This window comes from Odocoileus virginianus, chromosome 13 (assembly GCF_023699985.2).
Source record: "Odocoileus virginianus isolate 20LAN1187 ecotype Illinois chromosome 13, Ovbor_1.2, whole genome shotgun sequence".
NCBI lineage: Eukaryota > Metazoa > Chordata > Mammalia > Artiodactyla > Cervidae > Odocoileus > Odocoileus virginianus.
In genome coordinates, this window is record NC_069686.1 from 11,299,960 (window position 1) to 11,326,089 (window position 26,130).

The 26,130-nt window shown below is 37.9% G+C and overlaps 1 protein-coding gene across 7 annotated transcripts in view; it reads left to right on the plus strand.

Moving 5' to 3' along the window:
- Positions 1 to 26,130, plus strand: part of ZNF385B (zinc finger protein 385B) — a 335,826-nt gene that overhangs the window by 219,521 nt on the left and 90,175 nt on the right. For 4 of the 7 annotated variants that reach the window (XM_070475937.1, XM_070475935.1, XM_070475936.1 and 1 more), the window contains one exon: positions 20,239 to 20,381. In XM_070475937.1, coding sequence (XP_070332038.1) covers positions 20,239 to 20,381 — 143 coding nt within the window. Of the gene's footprint in view, positions 1 to 6,363; positions 6,560 to 9,511; positions 9,581 to 19,962; positions 20,144 to 20,238; positions 20,382 to 26,130 lie in introns of those variants that run through there. The other 3 variants (XM_020903915.2, XM_020903955.2, XM_020903938.2) reach the window with 3 other exon arrangements.

Sequence of the window (26,130 nt, forward strand, 5' to 3'; positions counted from 1 at the left end):
AGCCTGGAGCATCATGGTGGAACTAAAGTTATACTTTGTTTTCTCCGAAGTTAGATGATTCAGCAAGGGGCCTTTGAGACTGTTGTGCTCTTTTCTAGGCCCAAAAGACTCCTTCAAGGAACACCTTGAATAATTCACCTAATTATAAAACACCTAATAATTCCAAATTATTAGGAATCCTCTTATTTCTGTAATTTTCATAATCCATTTACTCTTTGGAGACCATCATAATTATCGATGAGAAAGAAAACTTTTAATCAGGTGGTATACAATAGCACAGTTCTTATAATGAGAATGTAGATATTCCTTTTACCTCATTCTTTCATTTAACAGATTTATTGAGTACTTCTGTGGACAAGGAACTAGAGGCAAACAGCAGCAAGTCAAGTCTGTTCTCTAATCAGGAAGAGCTTATAGTTCCCTGGGGAAGAAGACACATGTACAGTAAAATGTCTTAAATACCATTAGGAAAGTGTAGATGAAACGTATTGCAGGTTCAGAGGAGAGCAAGATATTTCCTTCGTATGGAAGTGGGAAGACTTCTGAAAGAGTATTTAAAACGCCACTTGAAAATGGAGAGAATTTGAAAGGGGACAGTGAAGAATGGGCATCCGGGGAAGCATGGCAGCATAAACAAAACAGTGGAACTAAGAAGGTGTATTTGTACAAGAACAGGTCAGTGTTTCATTCAGTGAACACTTCTGGAGCAATTACCAGGAATAAGACACTGCCTGAGGAGCCAGAGATAGAAAGAAAACTGAGGCTTAGTGTTTGCCCTTAAAGAATAATTCAGTTTAACACAAAAAGTGTGAGTAAGGAATTGGTGTTCAGTTAAGCTTGAGGATGCCGATGAATGCTGAACTGAGGTGCTGGAATTGTATTCTGCAGCAGTGACTTTGGGGGTGATGATAATAATGCTTATTATTCACTAAGTCCTTTGGGGTTCTTTGCACTTTAAGAATTTACATGCATTAGTTCCTCTGGTCTCCTCATGAGCTATGATTACTATTTTATTCCTACTTGTCAGCTGAGAAAACTGGGGCTTAGCCAGTTAATTAATTCCTTTAATGTTGCCAGCTGGTAAGTAGCAGAGTAGGGATTTGAACAGGTGTATTGGATTTCAAAGCCCGTAACTCACTGAATTGAGTCATGGAAGACATTTGAATAGAAAAACGATTGATTTGAACTACGCTTCTTAAGAATTCAGTTGACTCAGTGGGACCACAATGATTAAAGGATTGTACTAGTGAATAGCTTATGAAAACCTAAATGGAGGTATTAAGTAATGGGTATAAAAAGGGGAAGGAAGTGAGACAGGTCATAAAGATAACTACTTAATTCAGGAGCAGTGAAGAGGAAAAAGTCAAATACAGCCTCAAGTTTTAACATCTGCGTTACCTGAAAGACTCATAGTGCCAGGCAGTGGAATAAAGACCACCAAAGGAGAGGAATATCTTGGGGAGGTAGTGGGGATTGGAATGACTATTTTAATTTTGTACAAGTTGAAGTTGAGATGCCAATGCGATATAGAGGTGTGAAGGGTATCCCTTCAGGTGGTTGGAAATACAAAAATTTAGCTTGGAAAAGAGTTGTTTCAGATATAGGATCATATTTTGCCAATGCTATAGAAGTCCAGGAGGATTGTTTAAACTTCAAAATCATAATTTTAGTAGGGTGGAGAAATCAGAAACCAAATCATAGGATTTGTGAAGTGAAGGAATAGTAAAAAAAAAAAAAAAAAAAAGAAGAAGAAGAAAAAGTGAAAATGGAAGTGTAGGCTGCTCTAAAAGAAGTTAAAAATTAAGGGGAAAGAGAGTAGTTGGTAGACTTAGCAGCTAACAAGAATGAGGAATGTCTTTGTTTTCCTTAAGAATGGAATGACTAAAGGAAAGTGGTGACTGATGAACTAAGATCTTGGAATCCATGTGGCTGCATTAACTCAAGGGCACAAACAATGGGTTAGCCAGATGAGGGATCCTTGGTGCCTCCTTCAGATTCATCCAGACTCTTCCAGTCCTTTAGATCACCACTGAAACACTACCTCTGTGTTAATAAATAAGTCTGTATCTCTCCCATGGGCTTTCCTGGTGGCTCAGTGGTAAAGAATCTGCCTGCCAAGCACGAGATGTGTGTTTGATCCCTGGGCCGAGATGATCCCCTGGAGAAGGAAATGGCAGCCTCTCGAAGTATTCTTACCTGGGAAATTTCCATGGACAGAGGAGCCTGGTAGGCTACAGTCCAAGGGGTCACAGAAGAGTTGAACACTACTTGGTGACTAAACAACAGTCTCTCCTATAGTTTTCCCTACAGAGGCTTAGATGTTCCTTATCTCTTTCTCCTATTGTTTTTGGTACCTATGTGAGTGGATCAGTGGATCTCAAACATCAGAGTGCTTCCAGATCACTTGGAGGGCCGGTTAGAGCACAGATTGCTGGATCCCACCCCAAGAGTTTGTGATTCTGCCAGTCTGGGATGAAATCAGGATTTGCTCTGTTTACAAATTCCCAGATGATACTGATGCTGCTGATCTAGGGACTACATTCGGTATTACTAGTGAACTAAATTAAGGACCTGTGAGAGGTACCAATAAAGGATTTGGGGAACCTTAGAGTGGACTAGTGTGCAAGATCTGGAAATGTTCTAAAAAATACTCTTAAGAATCAGGTATGATTTGTTGTTGTTGTTCAGTCACTCAGCCATGTCTAACACTTTGTGACCCCCATGGACTATAGCATGCCAGGCTTCCTTGTTCTTCACTATCTCCTGGAGTTTGCTCAAACTCATGTCCATTGAGTCAGTAATACTATTCAACTATTTCATCCTCTGTCACCTGCTTCTCCTCCTGCCCTCAATCTTTCCCAGCATCAGGGTCTTTTCCAGTGAGTTGGCTGTTTGCATCAGGTGGCCAAAGTATTGGAGTTTCAGCTTCAGCATCAGTCCTTCCAATGAATATTCAGGCTTGATTTTCCTTTAGGATTGACCAGTTTGATCTCCTTGTGGTCCAAGATTCTCAAGAGTCTTCTCCAGCACCACAGTTCAAAGTATCAGTTCTTCAATGCTCAGCCTTCTTCATGGTCCAACTCTCACATCCGTACCTGACTACTGGAAAAACCCTAGCTTTGGCTATAGGGACCTTTGTTGGCAAAGTGATATCTCTGCTTTTGAATACACTGTCAGGCATGATTTAAGATTAGGCAGAAAAAGAATGAAATATTTTGTCTAGCTTCATGAAAGAAAAATAATTTAAATGAAGCATCAACATAATTGCTACAAGTAAAGAGTTTTCTTAGGAGAGGTATATCATAAAATAAAAAATAAAGTGAAAACCACAGCAGTGACTACAATTTTATTTTGATCATGAAGAACTAAGTATTATATGAGTAAGAAGTCCACAATTATTATTTAGGGGAAAGTAAGTATAGAGCTAGCATACTGTGTTCCATTTAGAGTCCTATGTTGTTATTCACAATAACTGAGGCCAAGAGATATGTGCCATTTCTAAGAGCTGGTTTTATAATTACCAATTTGATTGCCACATCTAATTATTCCCTTAGGTTTACCTGTCCCTGATAGTTACCGTGCAAATCTGGCTTAAGTAGATACACCAAATCTCTGACTTTAGGTAGGTGTAATTATCCTTCCTCAGTGATCAATGCACAGAAATAGAGGAAAACAACAGAATGGGAAAGACTAGAGATCTCATCAAGAAAATTAGAGATACCAAGGGAACATTTCATGCAAAGATGGGCTCAATAAAGGACAGAAATGGTATGAACCTAACAGAAGCAGAAGATACTAAGAAAAGGTGGCAAGAATACACAAGAACTGTACAGAAAAGATCTTCACAACCCAGATAATCACGATGGTGTGATCACTCACCTAGAACCAGACATCCTGGAATGTGAAGTCAAATGGGCCTTAGAAAGCATCACTACAAACAAAACTAGTGAATGTGATGGAATTCCAGTTGAGCTATTTCAAATCCTGAAAGATGATGCTGTGAAAGTGCTGCACTCAAAATGCCAGCAAATTTGGAAAACTCAGCAGTGGCCACAGGACTGGACAAGGTCAGCTTTCATTCCAATCCCAAAGAAAGGCAAAGCCAAAGAATGCTTGAACTACCACACAATTGCACTCATCTCACACGCTAGTAAAGTAATGCTCAGAATTCTCCAAGCCAGGCTTCAGCAATACGTGAACCGTGAACTTCCAGATGTTCAAGGTGGTTTTAGAAAAGGCAGAGGAACCAGAGATCAAATTGCCAATACCCGCTGGATCATCAAAAAAGCAAGAGAGTTCCAGAAAAACATCTATTTTCTGCTTTATTGACTGTGCCAAAGACTTTGTGTGGATCACAATAAACTGTGGAAAATTCTGAAAGAGATGGGAATACCAGACCACCTGACATACCTCTTGAGAAACCTGTATGCAGGTCAGGAAGCAACAGTTAGAACTGAACATGGAACAACAGACTGGTTCCAAATAGGAAAAGGAGTACGTCAAGTCAAGTATTGTCAAGTATTGACAATATACAATACTGTATATTGTCACCCTGCTTATTTAACTTATACGCAGAGTACATCATGAGAAACGTGGGGCTGGAGGAAGCACAAGCTGGAATCAAGATTGCTGGGAGAAATATCAATAACCTCAGATATGCAGATGACACCCCTCTTATGGCAGAAAGTGAAGAGGAACTAAAAAGCCTCTTGATGAAAGTGAAAGAGAGAGAAAAAGTTGGTAAAGCTCAACATTCAGAAAACTAAGGTCATGGCATCTGGTCCCATCACTTCATGGCATATAGATGGGGAAACAGTGGAAACAGTGTCAGACTATTTTTTTGGGCTCCAAAATCACTGCAGATGGTGACTGCAGCCATGAAATTAAAAGACACTTACTCCTTGGAAGGAAACTTACGACCAACCTAGATAGCGTATATTAAAAAGCAGAGATATTACTTTGCCGACAAAGGTCCATCTGGTCAAGGCTATGGTTTTTTCCAGTGGTCATGTGTGGATGTGAGAGTTGGACTGTGAAGAAAGCTGAGCGCCAAAGAATTGGTGCTTTTGAACTGTGGTGTTGGAGAAGACTCTTGAGAGTCTCTCGGACTGCAAAGAGATCCAACCAGTTCATCCTAAAGGAGGTCAGTCCTGGGTGTTCATTGGAAGGACTGATGCTGAGGCTGAAACACCAATACTTTGGCCACCTCATGCAAAAAGTGGACTCATTGGAAAAGACCCTGATGCTGGGAGGGACTGAGGGCAGAAGGAGAAGGGGACGACAGAGGATGAGATGGCTGGATAGCATCACCAACTCCATGCACATGGGTTTGGGTAAACTCTGGGAGCTGGTGACGGACAGGAAGGCCTGGCATGCTGTGATTCATGGGGTCGCAAAGAGTGGGACATGACTGAGCAACTGAACTAAACTGAATTTGTTCTGTACATCATTACTAAAGTGTTCGCCATGGTTGGCAAATGTGCTACAACTTGCACAACAAAAGGTGTAAAATCCTTCCTGACATTTGCAAGCATCAGTCATTTTTAATTTCTCTCATTCAGCCAAACACTCACTAAGCTAACGCGACAGTATCAATGACCATCACCTTAGCAGAAGCAAAACAACCATCTGGTCATAGCCACACTGTGTAACCTGGCCATATCAGTGGCCTTATTCTTCTGATCATATGGTCAGAGGTCACTAGAGGAGAATAGAATTAGTTAGATATACAAATAAATATATCATTTTAGTTCCAAGCCTATACAACTGTTAATTTCATTATGATAATTCTCCTATATACATGAAATTAGATTTTTGAGTTGAAATGCATAAATATCCCTATTAATGGTATCCACATCAAATTATCTGCTTTAGTCTTTTTAAATTATACATTGTGACTATTTAGTTTAAACCTAAAATTCCACAGAAAAGAAAACAACTTTTCTAGGTCTAATGGTATGCAAATAAATTATTCAAGACTGGCAGAATATAAATAAAGTTCATATTTTGAAAACAGTTTCCTTTTTTAAATAAAAAGCAATTTCAAAATAAATATTTAGTTGCCCATCTAGAAAAGAAAAAAAAAAAAACAGTCCTTTCAAGTCAGAGTGATACTAAAATTTCCAAATTGTTACAATAAGTACATATTCTAAGAGAATTAAATTGCTTTGTAGGAAAGGATAGGTGGGTGTCAGATTATTTGGTTTAATTTTTACCATAGCAGAGTGGTAGTTACTGAGTAGCTGGGAGATAATCAGAAAAATTACAGGAAAGAAAGTAAGTGTCAGTCTTTTAGGATATATTTGGTTCAGTGTCGTCAGAAGGTAGTATGCCCTCTCCCTGGAATCAAGTTGCAAACACTACCCTCAGTAGTAATTAGAGCCAAGGGGCAATTACAGGACGTATGATTTGTTCAGAGGCACTGTGTGTCGGCTGTTTCCTAGCACCATATTTCATGGGAGCACAGGTTGAAATGATGGAATTATTTATCTCTCAGTCTACTACCTCGTACAGTGCTCGAGTGCAGAAGTGAACGTGAATTGTAATCTTAAAAACCAAGGTAAGCATTGCCGACTGATCTGCCTTTACACCTCTGGGAACTTTTTCATGAGAAATATGACAAAAAATGTAAAACAGTTAAAACCAACTTTAGAAAAGGAAAAATGTATCAGAATTAGAGTAATGTGCTAATTTTGTGACTCCCCCAACCAATATCATCCTGGCGTATCTGACTTGTTTTATTTAAATTGTTTTACAGGGTCACTTCGATAAGTATAATAAAGATGTGACAGACTTCCCACATTTCCTTTGTGCTGATGAACTATGCTTTCTTTTTCTTTTGATGTTTGTTTCACATTTTTACTAGGTAAAAATATGATTCATATTTAATCCAAGTATGTTAGAACCATTTCTCTCTCTCTTTCCTATTATCTTCAAGAAGTATATTTAAGCAGATGATTATACATGCTCAAGAATTCACATTGAGATTGATAGAATACTGTCTGGTAGCCTGTAATAAAATTGAGTAACATGGGTGGTGGAATTATTTATCCCTGAAGATCATTTTTTCATCAGGAAAACATGGGATAATTGTAATCCATGTAATGGTTTATAAGTCTACTTAATATACTTAAAAGTACTTTGTCTGTCTCAATGAAAAGTTATAGTATTTGTATAACCCAAGGCACATGGTGAATTTCTGTAAAAATGTATCATTAAATTCTGTGTTAGATTTAAGTTCTTAACTTGCCCCATTCTGTCATGTGGGTGGCAGATAGTATTGTGTGAGCACATTTTACAAAACCCTCAGTTGTTGCAACTGACATGATGGCTTTTGACATAGTTGGAGATACAGCCTTAATTGTTTTGTCTTGTTATGGGGACAAGTTCATCCTGATATTGGCAAAATCTTGCTGTTAGTCTTTTGATTTATAGAAGCAAATATTGAAAATGAAATTAATATGCTTCAGCTGCAAAATAAGGCAAGTGACAAATTTTATGAGCTCTTTCTAGTTTTCTGGCAGTATTGCAGTGAGAGACAGAGATGAGAGAGAGAGATAGGCACATACAGAGACAGAGACAGAAAATTTCAGAGATATTAGAGAGCTAAGAGAGATGTGAGAGGCAGAAAAGATAAACAGATGGGATGGGGGTGACTAGAGAGACAGAGCAAAGTCAGATAAGAGAACAACAGAGGAAGTGGGTGTTAGAAAAAGAGACTCAAGTCAGTCGAGGTTTAGAAATAGAGATTGTGCAATTTGGGAACTTTAGATTCTTTTGCATTTCTTTAACTAAAATTTCAACATGCTTTGTCATATTAAATGCATGGAGCACCAGATCCATTTTTAGGAATGTTTCCTTTCCATTTGTGTCCTTTAAAGCAAAGGGAGCTTTAAAAGGCTGTTTGAAGTTCAGAAGAGACCAAGAGTCAAAACAAATATTCTTCTAAAAGAAAATATTTCCATTCCTTTGTTGCCTTAGAAAGCAAATCATTGAAAAGGAAAATGATAATAAAAAAAAAAGAAAAGGAAAGGAAAATGATGAGTGCTGTGATTAAATTCCCTACTTTCCGTGTGGCTCCTTATTAAAAGAGTGCTATGTCTTTGACTTTCGGTGTTCACTGGGTGAGTGAGAGAGTCATTTAAGAAGCCAGAAAGAAATTCCAAAGAATGAAAACAGCGTAAAGGTACAGGAATAAACATGATGACCAGGGACAGTCATGGTCATTTATGATGAATCACTGCCAGTGCAGAAACTCCTCGGGCTTTCACCAGAGGACCTAATCTGATGCTGTTTTGCTTATCACTTGTGCCCCAGAAGCTGCCTGTATGACTGAAGCAAGTCGCATCAATCTCTAGGATGTCTGGACAGTGGCACAGTTCCAAGAGATCAGGCCAGGGGTTTGCCATTCTGTTCAGTGCTAGAGATGCTTTGGAGAGCGAGCATCCCCTGGGTCAGAGGATAAGGGTGTCTCCCGGTTGCCCAGCTCCTTTGTTTGAAGGACTTAGATGCCCTGTTCCTGCTTACACAGTTGTTGCCCTGCTTGCCTTCATTCTTTATAGATTTCTGCCCAATAATCGAAGATGACAAAGAAGTGAATCATTTTAGGAGTGAGATGTTGGGAAATTCCAAATAAGGCAGTGGTGCCAGTTCTAGTCCACTTGGCAAAATCCAGCCGGACTTACCACTCTTTCTTCCCTGTCCAAATCTCCCTCATCCTTTTCCCTATTCTAACCTCACTGTTGCCCCATTACCCAGTTTCTGCTCATCCTATCCCTTGCACGGCCAGGTTTAGTCACCCCATACCGGTTTCCACAGGGACAGAATGGTGGTTTTCATAACTGCTTACACAGGTGGAATACTTACACTGCCAGCTGGAAGCCAGCTCTTGGGCAGCCGGATAAAAATGGCTTCCGGCTGACGGAGGACCAAGAGTGGCCTTGTCCATGATGGTCACTGTGATTATAATACTCCACTAGAATTTTTTTCTGAATTCTCTTCAGTGCATTATGATTATGGCAGCCATGATATATGCATGCAAAAAGGGAACAAGATTTTAGTGCAGTTTTTACTGTTCTCTTTATTCCCAAATTGTGTTTTTTTAGGAGCCTGTTAACTTTTTTTTTTTAATATGGGCACCGGGTTTTGAATAGCTTTGAGATGTTTGGTTAATAGTTAAGCTAAGGAAACCTTTTTTTTTTTTTTTTTTTTCTACCAAGGAGGGAGTAGAGAGCACCGGCAGAGCAAATATTAACTCTGTTTCTTTAAATCCAGCAAGCTTCTGGGAGAAAAATATGTTTTAAAAAGGGCAATTAAGTAAACCATTATTCTTTTCCCCTCTTTGGTTCTTACATGTCGATAGCCTAAACAGTGAATGGGAGAACTGAAATTCTCTGAAACTGGAGGGCAAAGCATTCTGTGTCCTGGAGCTATAGACTTTGTAGCAGCAGCTCGCTGCGTTGGCCTTCTGAGTTGCTGTTTGCGGTCCCTCCAGGCGGGCCCTTCCTCTGAGCTGCAGAGAGGCCTAGAGATGGAACCAGAGGCCCCAAGGCCCTGCTGTTTTGATCTATTCCAATAGAAGGTTAGTTGCCACTATTTGGAAAAATGTGTCTTTTCAGGTAGAATTGTTGCAATTCTGCTAGAAATTCAGTATAAAAACCACCACCAGAAATTTGTGTTCCTCCTATATGAAGCTATTTTAATTAGTTATATTGATCCAAGCAGTATGATTTAAAGCATAGTTTGAATGGGTTTTGTTGTTTGCTTCTTTCCCCCCCATTGGGAATATTAAAATAATTATTTAAAATTAGATGTTGTAACCAATCTTCTGCTGCTCTTTAAAAGGGGAAGAAATATTGGCTCTTGGCCACACTGGCTTTTCTCTTTTGTTTAATTTCTTCCATTATTCATACTAATAAAGCCATTAAAATTAAAATTTCATTTAAAAATGAACGCTTCTACATTTCAGTCTATATACAAAAACAAAACGGCCTGAATACTAATCTATTTTAATTTGTTTAAAATGTAAAGACTTCAATATATGATTCCTGTACGTCTTTGTACAGACAAATATTCGAAACAGTGTCTCTGGGCAATGAGCTCTAAATTCTACCATTAGGCGGTTACCATGCTGGATTAATTTCTCCTAATCCCATTTTCCTCATGTAAAATGAAGGATAAACTCCTAAATTATGTTTCCTACTAAGAATTTATGAAATATAGTTCCTCTGGAAATATTCAGTAGTTTGAGAAACATAAGTTGTCTTTCCTAGGAAAGTTTGTATTTTTAGGTAAGTTTCTAAAATAAGTCATATTGCCAGTAGGTCCCTAGCATGACATAAAGAGAGAGCAAGGAGTTCCTTGGTATCCTGTAACCAAAAAAAGCGTCAGACCTCATGAGAGCATCTTGACGCCATAGACAAGAGGCACTGAGCAAATGGAGCTCAGGACCATCTCCCTACGTCGTTTTTTTGCCAGAAAATTTCGTCAGGCTACTGACCTCCCAATCCAGTCTCGACCTCAGACAATTTTAGTAAAGCCCTGTCTGGAGATAATTTTGGCTTCTCTAAAGACTTAGTAATTTAGGAATGAAGCATATGACATTCCCTCTTGATAAGTCAGGTGTATTAAAAACTATTTCAAAAAACTTGACAAAGCACCTGTCAGAACTCTGTTTTCCTTTCTTGGAGTTTCCTTTTATGCGTGGTCATGCTAATAATAGTGGGTTACGATGGAAGAACACTATAACCCGGGCAAAAATTATTTAAATTAGCTTAAAGAGGACAATTGGTTTTTAAGATTTTTTTGTGAATTAGTTGTCTTCTTTACTTAAATTCTATAATTCTCAGATTTTTTGATGCTGCTGTAAAAAAGATTGCAGCTAATGAAGTATGTCACACGTTTAATCAAATTATATTTTGTACTCTAGTATGTAAATCTTACTGACTTTTTTTTTTTCAGTGTTTAAATATAAGACGTTCAGTGCATGGACAAAATACTCAGATATAAATAAACCAACCCTGAGCTGTATGTATTGTTTTGCTACACATCCAAAAAGTCATCCATTGCGTCTTAGTGCAAGATTCATCATTTTGTGTAGAAGCTGGCATATCACTACTAAACCCAAAGGACATTGTGGCTTAAAATCTATCATGATGTGGCTTCACTGCTGTTTTGTGATGCAGCACTTCATTATTGCTTATAAACTTCAAGGTGGTACTCAGAAGGATTTATTTTTAAACTCGCCATTCTGCCAGGATGCTGCTACTATTGAAGCACTTTGGAGGGAACCCTGAGCTGCCCCAAGGGAGATTCAGGTATAAAACGGCCAATTGTCAGGATTTTAAAGACTCAGAGTTCTAAGATACACATTTTTTCTCTTTGGCATCACTGGATTCTATGTCAGTCTCCTCTATCCACTTATGAAATTCATCAAGGAAACATCAGTATTAAAGGGAACTTTTATTTTTCTCACAAATCATTCTGAGCAAAATCAAGCTGGTGGTAGAAAAAATAACTTTAAAAACCTTATTTATCCTAAAAATATACAGACTTGACAGTATTTGAAGATGTTCTTATTGAGGAATTTTTCCTGTATATATCAAAGTAGTTTACTAAAACTAATAATATGAAACACATTGCTTTTTAAAAATTTCTACTGAAATGTAACTTATAGGAAAGTGTACATACTGTAAATGTACAGTTGAATGAATGTATACAGACATGCGCACGTGGGAAACAGAACTACAAACTAAACATCTCCAGCATCCCAAAAGTCCCTTTCTTGCTCCTTTCCAGTCACCACACCCTAACCTCATCCTACTCTTCCTACAAGAATAGCCAGGACTCTAACAAACAGCATAGACTAGGGTTGCCTGGTTGTGTCCTCTACGTAAATGCTATCATACGGCATGTTGATATGCTTCTTTATTTTAGTTCTTTTTCTCAGCATGACATTTACAAGATTTATTTGTTGTTTCATATCACCATATACCATTTTTTTCTTATTGCTATATTCCACTATGTGAATGTTAGGTTATGTGAAGATACCAGAATCATTCTTTATATTGTTGATGGGTTAATTGGTGAATTTTCAGTTTGGGAGTATTATATACAGTAGTGCTATGAATATTCTTGTACAGATCATTTCTATTAGGTATGTACTTACAAGTAGAATTGCTGAGTCATGGCATAAGTGTTTATTCAGTTTTAGTAGACATTGCTAAATTATTTTTCAACATAATTATAACAATTTACTCATCAGATAAGAGTTTTCAGTTCAGTTCAGTTCAGTCGCTCAGTCACGTCCGACTCTTTGCGACCCCATGAATTGCAGTGCACCAGGCCTCCCTGTCCATCACCAACTCCCAGTGTTTACTCAAATTCATGCGTACCATATTCTCCTCAGAGCTTGATAATCTTCTTTCTTCCTTGTAACCATTGAAACAATGGTTACAACATACATTGTAACAATGGTTACAATGACGTATGAAGCAATATCTCATAGTTTAATGAATATCCCTAATGACTAATAAAGTCAGGTGCTTTTCATATGTTCATAGGCCGTTTTAGTGTCTACTTTTGTGAAGTGTCCATTCAAGTCTTATGCCCAGCTTTCCTATTGTGTTCTTTTTCTTACTGATCTGTAGGAGTTCTTTATTCTAGGTTCAAGTCCTTTGTCAGAATATGTATATTGTCAATATTATCTCACACTCTCTGAATGGTCTTTCCATTCCCTTGATTGTGTCTTATCCTTACATTCTTAATCTTAATAAAGTATATTTATCACTTTTCTCTTTTATAATTATCACTTTTTTGTTTACTGTTTAAGAACTTTTGCTTACTCCGAGGTCACAAAGATATTCTGCTTTCCTCTTTACTGTTGACCTTCTGATCCAGAAACAGTAAGAATTCCTGAGTATCTAAGCAAGTTTTAAATTTTAACACGTATTTCTATGCTTTTTGTTTATGCAGTCCCTTCCACCATTCTTCCATACCCACCTCTCAAAATATTAACCATTCCTTAGGTTTATCTTAAGAGATAGTTCATCTATGGAAATATTTATGAAGCCAGCTCCTAACCAGATCTAATTTCTTTCTTACTGGAGCCTCCTTAAAATTTTGTTAATAATATATGACCACTGACATATCTTGCCTTTCATAAGTATTGATGGATTTAAATATTTATACTCTCCAGAGATATGGCATAGTGTCAGAGGCATAGGAATGGTTCCTAACTATAGCAACTGAAGCTTAATGGACACTTGATAGGTGTTAGGCACAGGGTTAAGTACCTTGCATAGAAGAATCTCCGTTAGTTCTCCTATCAGTTCTACAATGCAGGTATAGAGGTATACAGGAGTAAAATCACTTGTCTTCGGTCATACAGCAAGAGAATGGTAGACCTGAAAGTCATCAGTGTTCTCCTGAGCAGGTGCTTTCAATGTGTACAAAACAGCATTGCCTAAAGGATTTGCCATAGTATCATGGTTATCCCAGGCACTTGTGAAAATAAGATTGATTCATTCTCAAATTGAGGGGAGAAGCTGTATCTCCCTAGACATTCATACCTATTAGTGTGTTAAAAACTCCAAGATGTTTTCCAGCAAAGACCCATTTCAGACTGTTGAAACCAGCATCTTCTCTATATATTTGATGACAAGAATCTTTTCCACATAACTTTATAAATAGCCTACTTTTTGGAATAATGTCATGGGCTTTAGGGTTAAACAAACAAGAGTTTGGATGCTGGCCCTACCACATATTAAATGACCTTAATTGCTCTAAGCCTTATCTTTCTCAACTGTATAATGGAGATAATAATGCCAACCTCATAGAGTTTTGTTATAATTTCATAAAATAAGGGCCACAAATCACTAGCACAGTAACCAGCATAGAGTAGAATCTCATTAAATGGTTGTTATTATTTTTTTTTATTATCCTTTAGCAAGTAAAATAAATTCTGTCTGACTCAATTTATACTCCCTATCAGCAATATGCCTGTACAGTTGATCTTCTATAAGTATTTACTGAATTAAATAATGCTGTTATTTGGGGAAGGTTATTTTTAGATACATGTGTGATGGACAGGGAAGCCTAGCATGCTGCAATCCATGGGGTTGCAAAGAATTGGATATGATTGAGTGACTGAACTAAAGTGATAGAGCATTAAAAAATCTTATATATTTTAGTTATTTCAGTATTAATACTACATTGAGCTCAAATGAAAGTTTTAACTAATTCCTCGATGCAAAGGAAATCCAAGATTTTAAATCTCTTGGTTTGCTGATAAGATGTTTCTGTCTACAACTAGAGAATGTGTCTATACAACTGAGATATCTTCAGATATTCAATTCTGTTACCATAGCATAGTAGTAGAAGCAGAATTGAGCAGAAAAATTTCCTGGGTTTGAATCCTGGCTCCTTTTTGTACAAACTGTGTGAAATTGGTCTTAACATCTTTGTGCCTCAGTTACTCATCTATAAAATAGGCTTAGTAATAGTAGTTTGTTCACTGGATTATTGTAAGTACCTTTGTGTACATAGTTGTGTGTATAGTCATGTAATATACATTAAGTATATATTTAATAATAATATATAAGTGATATGTGATCAAATGATGTAAGTACATAATTTTATATGTAAATGAGTATATATGGATATGGTATATACTTATATGTGTGTAGACATGTATACACACATATGTAATCTGCTAAGGATAATGCCTAGTATATACACTGTAAAAATGTGATCTCTGTTACTACACTGTGTGGCCTTTTCAGAAGCATAATCCTTTATCAGTCACATACACTATTCATATTGTTCTCTCCTCCACACTTTGTTTCTTGTTTCTCTCACATGGCAGACTAATAGAAGAATGGAAATGATGAGGGAAGGAGAGGAGGAGCTATTGATTGGTGATTATCCTGGCAAAAGGGAAAATTACTCAACATAAAGGGCAACAACAAATAAAAAGAAAAATCTGAGTTTAGTGGAAAATCTGAAATGCTGCTCATTTTAATTTCTTTAAAGAAATCTTTGTGAATTCTATAATCAACATTGTCTCTACCTAATAGATTTTTATAGGACATGAACTCTTTTATTTCAGTACTCACTAAAGCAAACATACATGTTGATAATAATGGCATCAGAAGGAACTCCTGCTACAGGTTACAGATGTAGGTTTGATTTCGTTCTGTAAATGCTTCTCCATGCAGATTTTCTTTGACTCTGGCATACCCTCTAAAAATGAGGTGTTTTGTTTGTTTGTATTTTGTTATATAAAGAAGAACCTCTAGCTAAAACCTGAATAGACCTTCAGTGGTCTATTTCTAAAGGTCAAAGACTACAGCAGTCACTTCCAGTATTACCTGGTCCTCAACTGAGGTTTTATTGTGCTGAATTATAACATAATTCATTGACATAATAAGGCACCTATTATGTTACAGAGGCAGTAGTGAGTTGATTTTCACATATTATTGATTTCACAGTACAATGAATACAACTTGGCTTTTACCATCAAAATGAAATTTATGAGAGCGAGCTAATTGCATTCTTATGGGAGAATATATGGACGTGTGGAATTTCCACAGTAACAGTGGTGACTGTTAGATCTTTGGGGTGTTCAAAGGAATTTGATATAAATAAATACATGTATATTTATAGTGATATGAAAAGCCTTATTTTCAAATAAGGTGGATCCCTATTATGACTTGATTTATTATGATGTATATAAGATTATATCCTAAGCTTTGAGACAGAAATACACATAGGAAGTGTTTTACATAATATTGCCAAATCATTGGTATAAAAGACAGTATTGGCTCTGTCCCATGAGAATAGCATCATAATAGGAACATTATACCACACTTTGTGTTGAAATACCTGCTCATTATATTTTCAATCTTTTTGTTCCTCAGTGAGTCCTTGAGTTTTAGGAAAATTAAGCATTTTCTTGCAGGGTGCAGTGCATTTTGGCCCAATTGCTGCTTGTATCTCCCACTGACTTTGGGCATCCTGAGGTGAGGAGAAATGTTCCCCAGCAACAGCAGCAGCAGCAAAATCTGGAATAAGATGACAGAGGGGGTCAAAGCTCAAACTAACTTGTGCAAAATGTGCAGTTTATTCCACTCATTTTCCATTTGCAGAAACATCCTTTGAAGCAATCAATTTTGGTAAAGTGATATTAAAGAGCAGGTTTTAAAAGTGAAAACAGCAAGGCTGAGGTGAGGGAATTGATGAAAGCATAGTTAATATTTATTCAGAAGATCTACCAGTACTTTAAAACAATCTGCGTTTAACATGGCAAATTGTCATTAAAATGCTAATGAAATGGTAAACAACTGCTAAGTTTTTATGCTAATGAATGGCGGCAGCTAAGTAGTTCTCAAGCCCTGTCTTTATTAGCACAGAGATTTGATTGGATAAGGGGGATCATTGTGCATTCTGACCTTTGTTGATGGAGCAATCTGTTTGTCAAGTTCCATGCGTCAGTCTATTTGATTTGAGTTTGTTAGTACAAAGTGACTCTTGCAGGCTCTCAGGGGCCATGTATTACCGTATTATCAGAGCCACCATTGTGGGCTTAGAGAAAGAATTTTGCTTCCCTTTGTGAGACCCACAGTGGCAAAATAATTATACATTTGTTCATTGGGCATGTTAAAAGACAGAAGTCGACTGAGTAAATGTTGAAGATCTAATTGGCTTTATTGAACGATTCATGCGTCAGACAGCACCCCGCAGTGAACAGGCTACAGAAAGGGAAGATGTTGCCGACCTAAAAAAATGCACAATGTGAGAGTTGTGAGTTAAGTTTTATTTGGGGCAAAATGAAGACTATAGCCCAGGAGACAGCAATTCATATAGCTCTGAGAAGCTACTTCAAAGAGGTATGGGGGAAAGTCAGTGTGTATGTCCTTTTGGTGAAGGGAGAGTACATGCAGTCAAGTATTTTTTGCAGAAGATTTCTGCTAGTCATGAGGAATCAACATCACCATGAAGGATTTTAGTGCTTTTCTAGATATGAGGAGATGCAAGAATTGGCCTTATAAATTATCAGGTCCTGAAAATATCTGTCTGAAGACCTGTTCTGGCAGATTTTCTCAGTGCACAGGGCCCATCTGAGCTCCTTTCAGGGGGGTGGTGCAAGTCAGCAGGTGCAGCAGCGCCTGATTTAATCCTTGTAGAGGAGGCTGGCCAGTGCCAATGGCAAAGGACAGTTTATAGTTGATGACTTTTAAAGGCATGGCAGGAAGATCATAAACAAAAGGGAATATTTCAAACCTAAATAACCTATTTATGGGGGGCAGAAGGGGTCTGTGTGAAAGATTGCCTCATCTTCCTTTGGTTGATGGAGAGGGCCCACATGACCAGTTGCCTCATTGGTGCTCACCAAAAGATTCCACCTTAACTGGTTAGGATTACATTCTTGGGTAGGTTTACATTCCTAGGTTGTAACTGCAGTTGGGTTAGGTACTAGCACAAATGACTCCATTTTAGGTCTTTTCTTTTTTAACAGGCAGCTATAAATATACTGTATACTTTTATACTTTAGACTTTCGACAACTATAATAGCTATAAATTGTAAAAGGTCATTATCTAATATAAGAAATATCTATCTTTCAACTTAGCTAAGAGTTTGAAGCAAAGCTTTTAAGATAAATATTTTAGTAAATGCCTCTGTAGCATTTGACATATTGCTCTAATATATCATCTTGGATCTGCAAGCTCTGAAGTTAGCAAGGAATGTAACATTACCTAATTAGAAGAATGATGTGTAATTAAATGCAAGGTGGTTATGTGAATGCCCGGTTGAGATCAAAGTATTTACTTTGTAGGGTCTTGCACATCACAGCCAGTCAAGTATATATCAAATAAAGAAGGAACTTTTTTTTAAGTGAAAAAAAATACAGTATTTACTTTGACATCAGGGGGAAAAAAGAACATCTCTGTTTGATCTATACTTTTAGCTGATTCTCTTTTTGCTGAGTCCTACTCTATATTCCCTAATGCATGGACTGACCTAAAAACTTGCCATTAGAGATAAATGCTTTAGACACCCTTCTCATTTTTCCTGTTTTTAGGATCAATGTAAATAAGGTATGACAGTCTTTTAATACTATTGCCAATAATGTTCTGGAATGATTTGAAAAATGATGCAGAGTTTATTAAGGAAATTCATTACCCAAAAAAAATCACTGAAATAAAAATTTTAGCTATTCTGAGACACTAAGAAAAAAGACTGATGAAAATTTTAATAGTCGGAGCATTTTCCCATGTTGTTCATTTCTCCTTGAAGTCAGCAGGGAATTTTAGGCATGTAATTATTTGTGGTCCTATAAGACCTCCCTGGTAGCTCAGCTGATAAAGAATCCGTCTGCAATGCAGGAGACCCCAGTTCAATTCCTGGGTTGGGAAGATGCCTTTGAGAAGGGATAGGCTATCCAGTCCAGTATTCTTGGTCTTCCCTGGTGGCTCAGATGGTAAAGAATCTGCCCGCGGTGTGGGAGACGTGGGTTCAATCCCTGGGTTGGGAAGATTCCCTGGAAGAGGGCATGGCAACCCACCCAGTGTTCTTGCCTGGAGAATCTCCATGGACAGAGGAGCCTGGTGGGCTACAGTCCATGGAGTTCCAAAGAGTCAGACACGACTGAGCGACTAAGCACAGCATGTTATCAGCATGTCAGAGAAAACTGGAGCCTTCGTCCACTGCTAGTGGTAGTATAAAATGGTTTAGCCATTTTGGAAGACAGCCTGAAAGTTCTCAAAAGGTTAAACCATTTGACTATCATATGACCCAACAATCCCCAGTTCCACTTTTAGGTGTATATAAGTGAACTAAAAACATTGTCACACAAAAATTTATAAACAAATGTTCATATAAGCATTATTCATAATGGCCCCAAAGTGGAAACAGCCCAAATATCCATCAGCTGATGAATAAATAATAAAAAACGGTACATCTGCAATAGAATATTATTAATCATTAAAAAGGAATGAAATGCTGATACATGCTACAACATGAATGCATCTTAAAAGCATGCCAAGTAAAAGAAAACAGTCACAAAAGACCTCACATTATGTGATTTCATTTATGTGAAATGTCCAGAAAAGACAAATCTGTAGAGACAGAAAGTAGACCAGTGGCTCCCAAGAGCGGGAGGTATTGGGAGAAAGTGAGTGTGACTGCTAATAAGTTTGGAGTTTCTTTTAGGGATCATGAAAATCTAATATTGATTATGGTCCTGGTTGCACAGGACTCTGAATATCTGAAAATCATTAAATTGTACACTCTAAATGTGTGAATTTTATCTTTATATGCCTGTCATATTTTGTTTAAAAAGGGCGTATCAGAGCCTGTCTCCCAGAGATCCACCTGCACTAGCAGTTACTGATCTGCAGCAGGTAGAGACTACAGACTGAAGAAAAATGTGTGTTATGGTGGAGAGGAGTGTTTTAAATCCCCTACAGACAGGTTATACCAGATATATAAAGACAACTAATAGAATTGTTAAAGGGATAGTTACTAAAATAATACAAGGCTCACTAGAAGTAAAAGGTGAAATAAAAAATTTGGTTCCAACTCCTCTGTGTCCCTCCAAAACCCTGCCACATCATCACCCTGTTTGGATTCTCTAACTCTCCAGTGTCTAGACTGAGGACAACCTTCTAATTGTTTGTTTAGAGAACAAGTTGTCCAAGTGATAACTTTCTTGGAAGTAGACCGTAACTATGAGTCCAAGGTTTCTTTCTTGGGTAAAAACCCTATGCCTATCTCCGATTTGCATAAAACACTCCCACTGGCCAGTCAATAATTATGAATAATAAAGAGCATCTGACTTCAAGAGGCTCCTCCCCTCCTCTCTCCTACATTTTTTGGCCAGTTGGAGGCAACAATTGAACAAGAGGATGATTTTCTGCCCCACATGCCAACAGGGTCTGTGAACTGTGTATCTCAGCAGAGTCTGAGCAGCCCTGGCCTTTACCATAGGGAAGCATCCTGTATCAATGTCTTGGACATTGAGCAAGAAGACCCTTTTTAACTGCATTTTCTCCTTCTGTGCCATTTGCTGACTACCAGCATAACTCTGTGGTGGTGTAGTTGCTAAGTCATGTCCAGCGACTTAGCATAACTCCTTGTTTGCAGGTTGCAGCTCAGCAGTCTCGTTTGTGTGCTTTGAGTTCTGGGGGGAGATGGATGTGAGCAAAAGGTTAAATTCATTTTTGTTTTGTTCTTGGCAGGCAGTACATGCCACACTACTACCCTTCCTGCTCTTGTGCGCACACCTACCCTGATGATGCAGCCTTCACTGGATATCAAACCGTTTATGTCGTTTCCAGTGGACAGTAATTCTGCTGTTGGGCTCTTTCCAAATTTTAACACAGTGAGTACATGCATTTTTATTTTATTTATCTCCTCCTCAATCTCTTTCATTACAGTTGTGAATAGGCAGTAGATGTGACCTGTGCCCAACTGTGTAATTTTAAACCATGTATTGGTTATGCAACTCAGCTGTATTATGCAAGATAATGCTTCACCCATGAGAATTAGTCCAAACAAAAACCAGCATATTTGTTTTACAAATATTTACGCAGGCGACTTTCACCTGTTGCTTTGTGCAATTTTGATAGACTTCAGGGACTTCAGAACCTACGTTATTTCTGGGATGCTGTTCCCATGCTCAGGAACACAATTTAAAGATCTCAAGTCACATTGATTTTTCCCTACTTCTAGAAAGAAAAAAAGTGTGTGTTTCATCTCCCTGGGGACATTTTTATTTGGAAGGTTTTTTTTTTTTTTTAGATAAATAAAGGCTCTTACACAAACAGAAATTTTATTTGGAAACTATTGTAGATTATGTGAATCTGATGCTATTAGTAAAAAAAAAAAATGCACTTTAGATCTACATGTTAGTTGTCCACATGATACTTCGACATTCATTTTAAAACATGATAAATATTAGTGAATTACCTGTAACTACCAATGTTCTTTATTCGGGGCAGCTAATCTTTTATCTGAATGAAAGACAGTTTTTATAGGTATGCCACATGGAACATGACACCCTTCAACAATAGAATTCTGCCCAAAATCTGTCCATAGCCAGCTTCTAAGCTTACAGTAAAAGGTTAACCAGTTCAGATAATTGCATAAATTATGTCTGTTCAGTCAGTGAATACAGCCGGTTGGGGCATGATGGTCTACATGAATGATCCGGCATTATAGAATAGAAACTACCATAATCAAGAAAAAGAACTGCATTATCAACATCACCAGACAGTGGACATCTGAAGCACTGCCAGACATGTCCTTCTGCAGGTTTATCTTCTGTATGAAGTGAAAACAGCAGCAGGACTTTTCCTCAAGGATTGTAAATAAAATCTGCTGACAGGCCTTCTGGCGTAACTTAGGCCTTTAAGGTAATTAAAGGGTCATTCGTCAGCCAGCTTTTTAAAGAGCACTGGCCTTGACTTAGCAAGTAAATGGTTGAATGTTATCATCTTCTTGGGGTTTTTCAGACACAAGTCACACAATTTTTTTTAAAGGCCTAAAACGGTGAACATTGTTTTTAGTGAAGTGGAGCTGCTCAGTAAGATAAATCACACCTGCCCTGGTCATTTTATCCATCAGGAGTGACCATGCCAAAGCAACACCTTGTACCACTTTAGAGAATGAACTGAAGCATGCCTATTCTATCCTCTATCTAAACATGGGTGATGCATTCCAGACATAATTGAATTAAGCTATACTTCTGAAAGCATTTATTAGATAGTCGTGTTTTGATTAATGTACATTTGAAAGACAGCATTTATAACCACTGCCTAAGTCCAGTCACTGTCAGAAAGCAGAACTGAAAATGTGAGTAAGCATAAAGGTCTCCTATGGTGGTTTACCTCTCTGTACTTTTTTTTTTTTTAACACAAGTAGTACTTATTTCAAAAATTCAAATAAAATATTAACATTCAAAGCAAAATGTCAAAGTCACCATTCCCTACCGCTGTAGACACACTCCCTTCACTAGAGAAAAGTGCTCTCAGCGGCTGGTCTGCATTCTTCCAGCCCCTTCTAGAAGTATGTTATGTACGTATACAACAGGAACCTACCATCTGATTAGTGCTGTTCTCTAAGTCACTTTTATAGAACTTCTAAATGTCTTACATATATTCCTCTGTTTTTAATGGCTGTAAAGCAACAGTGGAAAGAATATTTTATAAGTTAAAAAAAAAAAACAGCCTTATAATGGCTCGTTAATGTTGTATGGGGCTTACAGATGCACTGATGTTAGTCACTCAGTCGTGCCCAGCTCTTTGCAGCCCCATAGATCCCACCAGGCTTCTCTGTCCATGGGATTCTCCAGGCAAGAATACTGAGTGGATTGCCATGCCCTCCTCCAGGAGAATCTTCCTGACCCAGGGATCGAATTCAGGTCTCCTGCATTGCAGGCAGATTCTTTCCCATCTGAGCCACCATAGCTATTAACCATATGATATATTAATATTTGGGAGAAGGCAATGGCACCCCACTCCAGTACTCTTGCCTGGAAAATCCCATGGACAAAGGAGCCTGGTAGGCTGCAGTCCATGTGGTCACACAGAGTTGGACACAACTGAAGTGATTTAGCAGCAGCATATTAATATTTGAGAAAATCCAAGAAATAATTCTACTAGTAGAATTTCATTGTTTTTTCTTCTTAGAGGCAAATAAACTTGTAACTTTCAAATGAAAATATTTTTTCATGAAAGTGAAGAATATAGCAAAGAACTGCCTGACATAATCATTTTATTCTCTCTATATTATATCCAAGGCATTTATTGGATAGAAAGTTCTTCCGGTAATGTATTAAAAATTAAATCATTGCAAGTGAGACCCTCTATTGTCTTGCAAAAAATTTGAATTTATGGGATCATTGGGTTACCTATGATTTTTCACTGATTTGAAGTTTCAATTAGTCTAATCCTTTTCCTATCATCTTTTCCATTCCAGTGTCTAATTCACCCAACAGACTTCCCAGGGCAATTTCATAGAAGTCACTGTCCATATTTTCCTAGGAAAATAGTTCTACATCACTACTAATAAATTTACTGGATTATTGTATTGTGCGATATTTTACATTCTTCAAAGCACTCAGACATTAGAACATTTTAATTGACATGATTATTATTCCTATTGTCTACATGAGGCAAGGTATTAGTGAAGGAAGAACTGAGTCTTGAATTAGAATCTTCTGACTTCAAAACTGATGTTCTGGCTCTTCCATGTCCTTGGCTCTTTTGCTTTTGGTCCATGTCACCTCTTACTTCATTCAGAGTGAACAGAGCTCAATCAGAAATCTGTGCTCTTTTTGGAAGCTTGGTAGACAATTTTCAGCAGAATCATTAAGCAGAAAGAGGAAAGGATTTTTTGAATGTGTAATATAGACCTCTGCAAACAATATCTATGAAGCAGAATGTATTTTCAAAAGTTATAATCTGTTGTTAGCAAATTTTAAAAGTATATTCTACTCAGTAGTCTGTGTGCTCTTTGAGAACCAACATGAATGCTACCATAATCACTTCATTTTTAAATCATGAATAATATTAGTAAATATAAGAAATATATTTTCACTCATAACTATTATCAGAAGAATGAACACTGTACTCTGAGACCATAGCTGAAAGCTTTGGAAGTTCCAAGTTTTGCTATTTTCTCTAAGTGGATTTAAAATACATATGTGAAGTAATGATTTCCTCCTGTTTTTATAGTGGAGTATGATACTGTTACGCAGTAAACACAGCAAGAATGAAATGGGATTCTGTCATATCTGAAAGTAGAATAGGTGGCTATTCTATACTAAATTGTATGCAATGAAGATTCATGCTTCACAGTATTCAGTTAGTGGCCATCTTCCCTTACAACTGACAAAATCTCTCTCAGCGTTTACAGGTGAGAATAAGCAAAAAATTCAAGAACACTTCTGAAGGAGAGTTCTGAGGAGACATGCTAGGGAAAATGGGGGTTGGCTCACTGATATTTTGTGGTGGACTATATGTCAAGGGTGGATGTCTGGGGAAGGAGGATATTAACTCTGCTCTTCAGTAGTTGTACTTCACAGAGGGACTGTTTGAGCCTCTTACAGGTGAAAGACTGAGCAAACCAAAATGGAAATTTTTAAAGATCTTGACCTTTTTATCTAAAGCTTGACAGGCTTTCCTGCCAGGCAAGTCGCTGAGGCTCACTCCCACCATGCTACCCAACCTTGGTTTATTTGTCATTCAGGGCTCAACACAGGCAGCGCCTCCTTCACAGGAAACTTTCTGTGACGCTTCCAGTCTGACTAAGTGCCCACACTCTGTATTCCCAAAGTAACCCCCAGTTGCACCACATTCTCCCTGATTAACCACCAGTCTTCACTGGACTGTCAGACTCTTGAGAACAAGGGCTGTATTTTATCTTTGTGTCTTTGGTGTCCGGCAGAGCTGCTCAATAAAACTTCTTTGAAGGAAGGATAGAGGAAAGGGCTCTAGTTCCTCAGATTTCAGTGTTCCTGGTACCCCTTCTAGCAAAGGGAATTTCAGCATTTCTGAGCCCTAAGGACAAGGTGATAAGAGCAGGTGTTTACTTTTATTTTCCTGAGAATTGTCATCCTTTTTTAGTTTAAAAGGAGTAATTAGATATAAACTTTTCTCTAGCTATAGTTCTGGCTTTCTCTGTGTGGATGGTATGGAAACTCTACAAATATCAACTGCATTCTTTGTCCTAGGTCCTAGTCTTAGGAGCATTTAGTTTAAAATCAAGGTCATTAGTTAGGGAATTAACATTCCATATGAAAACATAATATATGAACTAAAGAGTACTGGGTTTGGGGAAAGAGATAAACAAAAAATTAAAACAAGAGTACCATAGTGCCCAAGAAACTTATAAGAGAGAGAACTAATAAGTAAGAAAAGACAAGATAATATAATAACCCCTCCCCCAAATAGATAAAATGAAAATAGTTACTGAACTTTATAGTGTTTAAGAAAGGCCAGAAAGAATGAATTTTTGCATCCCGATAGAACTATTTTCTTTATTTTGTTATTCACTTTACTTCAATTTGCTAAATACTTCATGGTCATCCTTTAATTTCTATGCATGATTTTTTTTAGCTGTCAAATGTATATAATTATTTCTTCTTATTAGAATCAAAATCTCCCAATCATTTATTGTGGATTCCATTTTTATCTTCCTCTTACCTGGATAATACTTGGTATTTAATACTTGGTGTTCTATACCTGGATAATACATGGTTAGCCACCTCATCGGAGAAGGCAATGGCACCCCACTCCAGTGCTGTTTCCTGGAGAATCCCATAGACTGGTGGTAGGCTGCAGACCATGGGGTTGCTAAGAGTTGGACATGACTGAGCGACTTCCCTTTCACTTTTTACTTTCACGCATTGGAGAAGGAAATGGCAACCCACTCCAGTGTTCTTGCCTGGAGAATCCCAGGGACAGGGGAGCCTGGTGGGCTGCCGTCTATGGGGTCACACAGAGTCGGACACGACTGAAGTGACTTAGCAGCAGCAGCAGCAGCCACCTCATGCGAAGAGCTGACTCGTTGGAAAAGACCCTGATGCTGGGAGGGATTGGGAGCAGGAGGAGAAGGAGACGACAGAGGATGAGATGGCTGGATGGCTTCACCGACTCGATGGACATGGGTTTGAGTGAACTCCGGGAGTTGGTGATGGACAGGGAGGCCTGGCGTGCCGCAGTTCATGGGGTTGCAAAGAGTCGGACACGACTGAGTGACTGAACTGAACTGAACTGATCCTTAATAAGAGACATCTTCAAATTTTAAATAAGTTGCATACTTACCATGATGGATCATGTCAACTTAATATGATAAAATAGGTCCATTTTGTAGGCATACCTACACACATGCTGTTATGGACTGAATATGTCCTCCCCAAATTCACATATTGAAGCTCTAACACCTGATAATACTTAGAAATTGGGCCTTTGGGAGATAATTAGTTAGATGAGGTCATAAGGGTGGTGCCCTCATAAGGTGATTAGTGCCCTTTTTAAGTAGAGACACCAGAAAGCTATTCCTTTATCTACCGTGTGAGAACATAGTGCAAAGGAAGCCATCTGCAAGCAGAAAGACAGCTCTTGTCA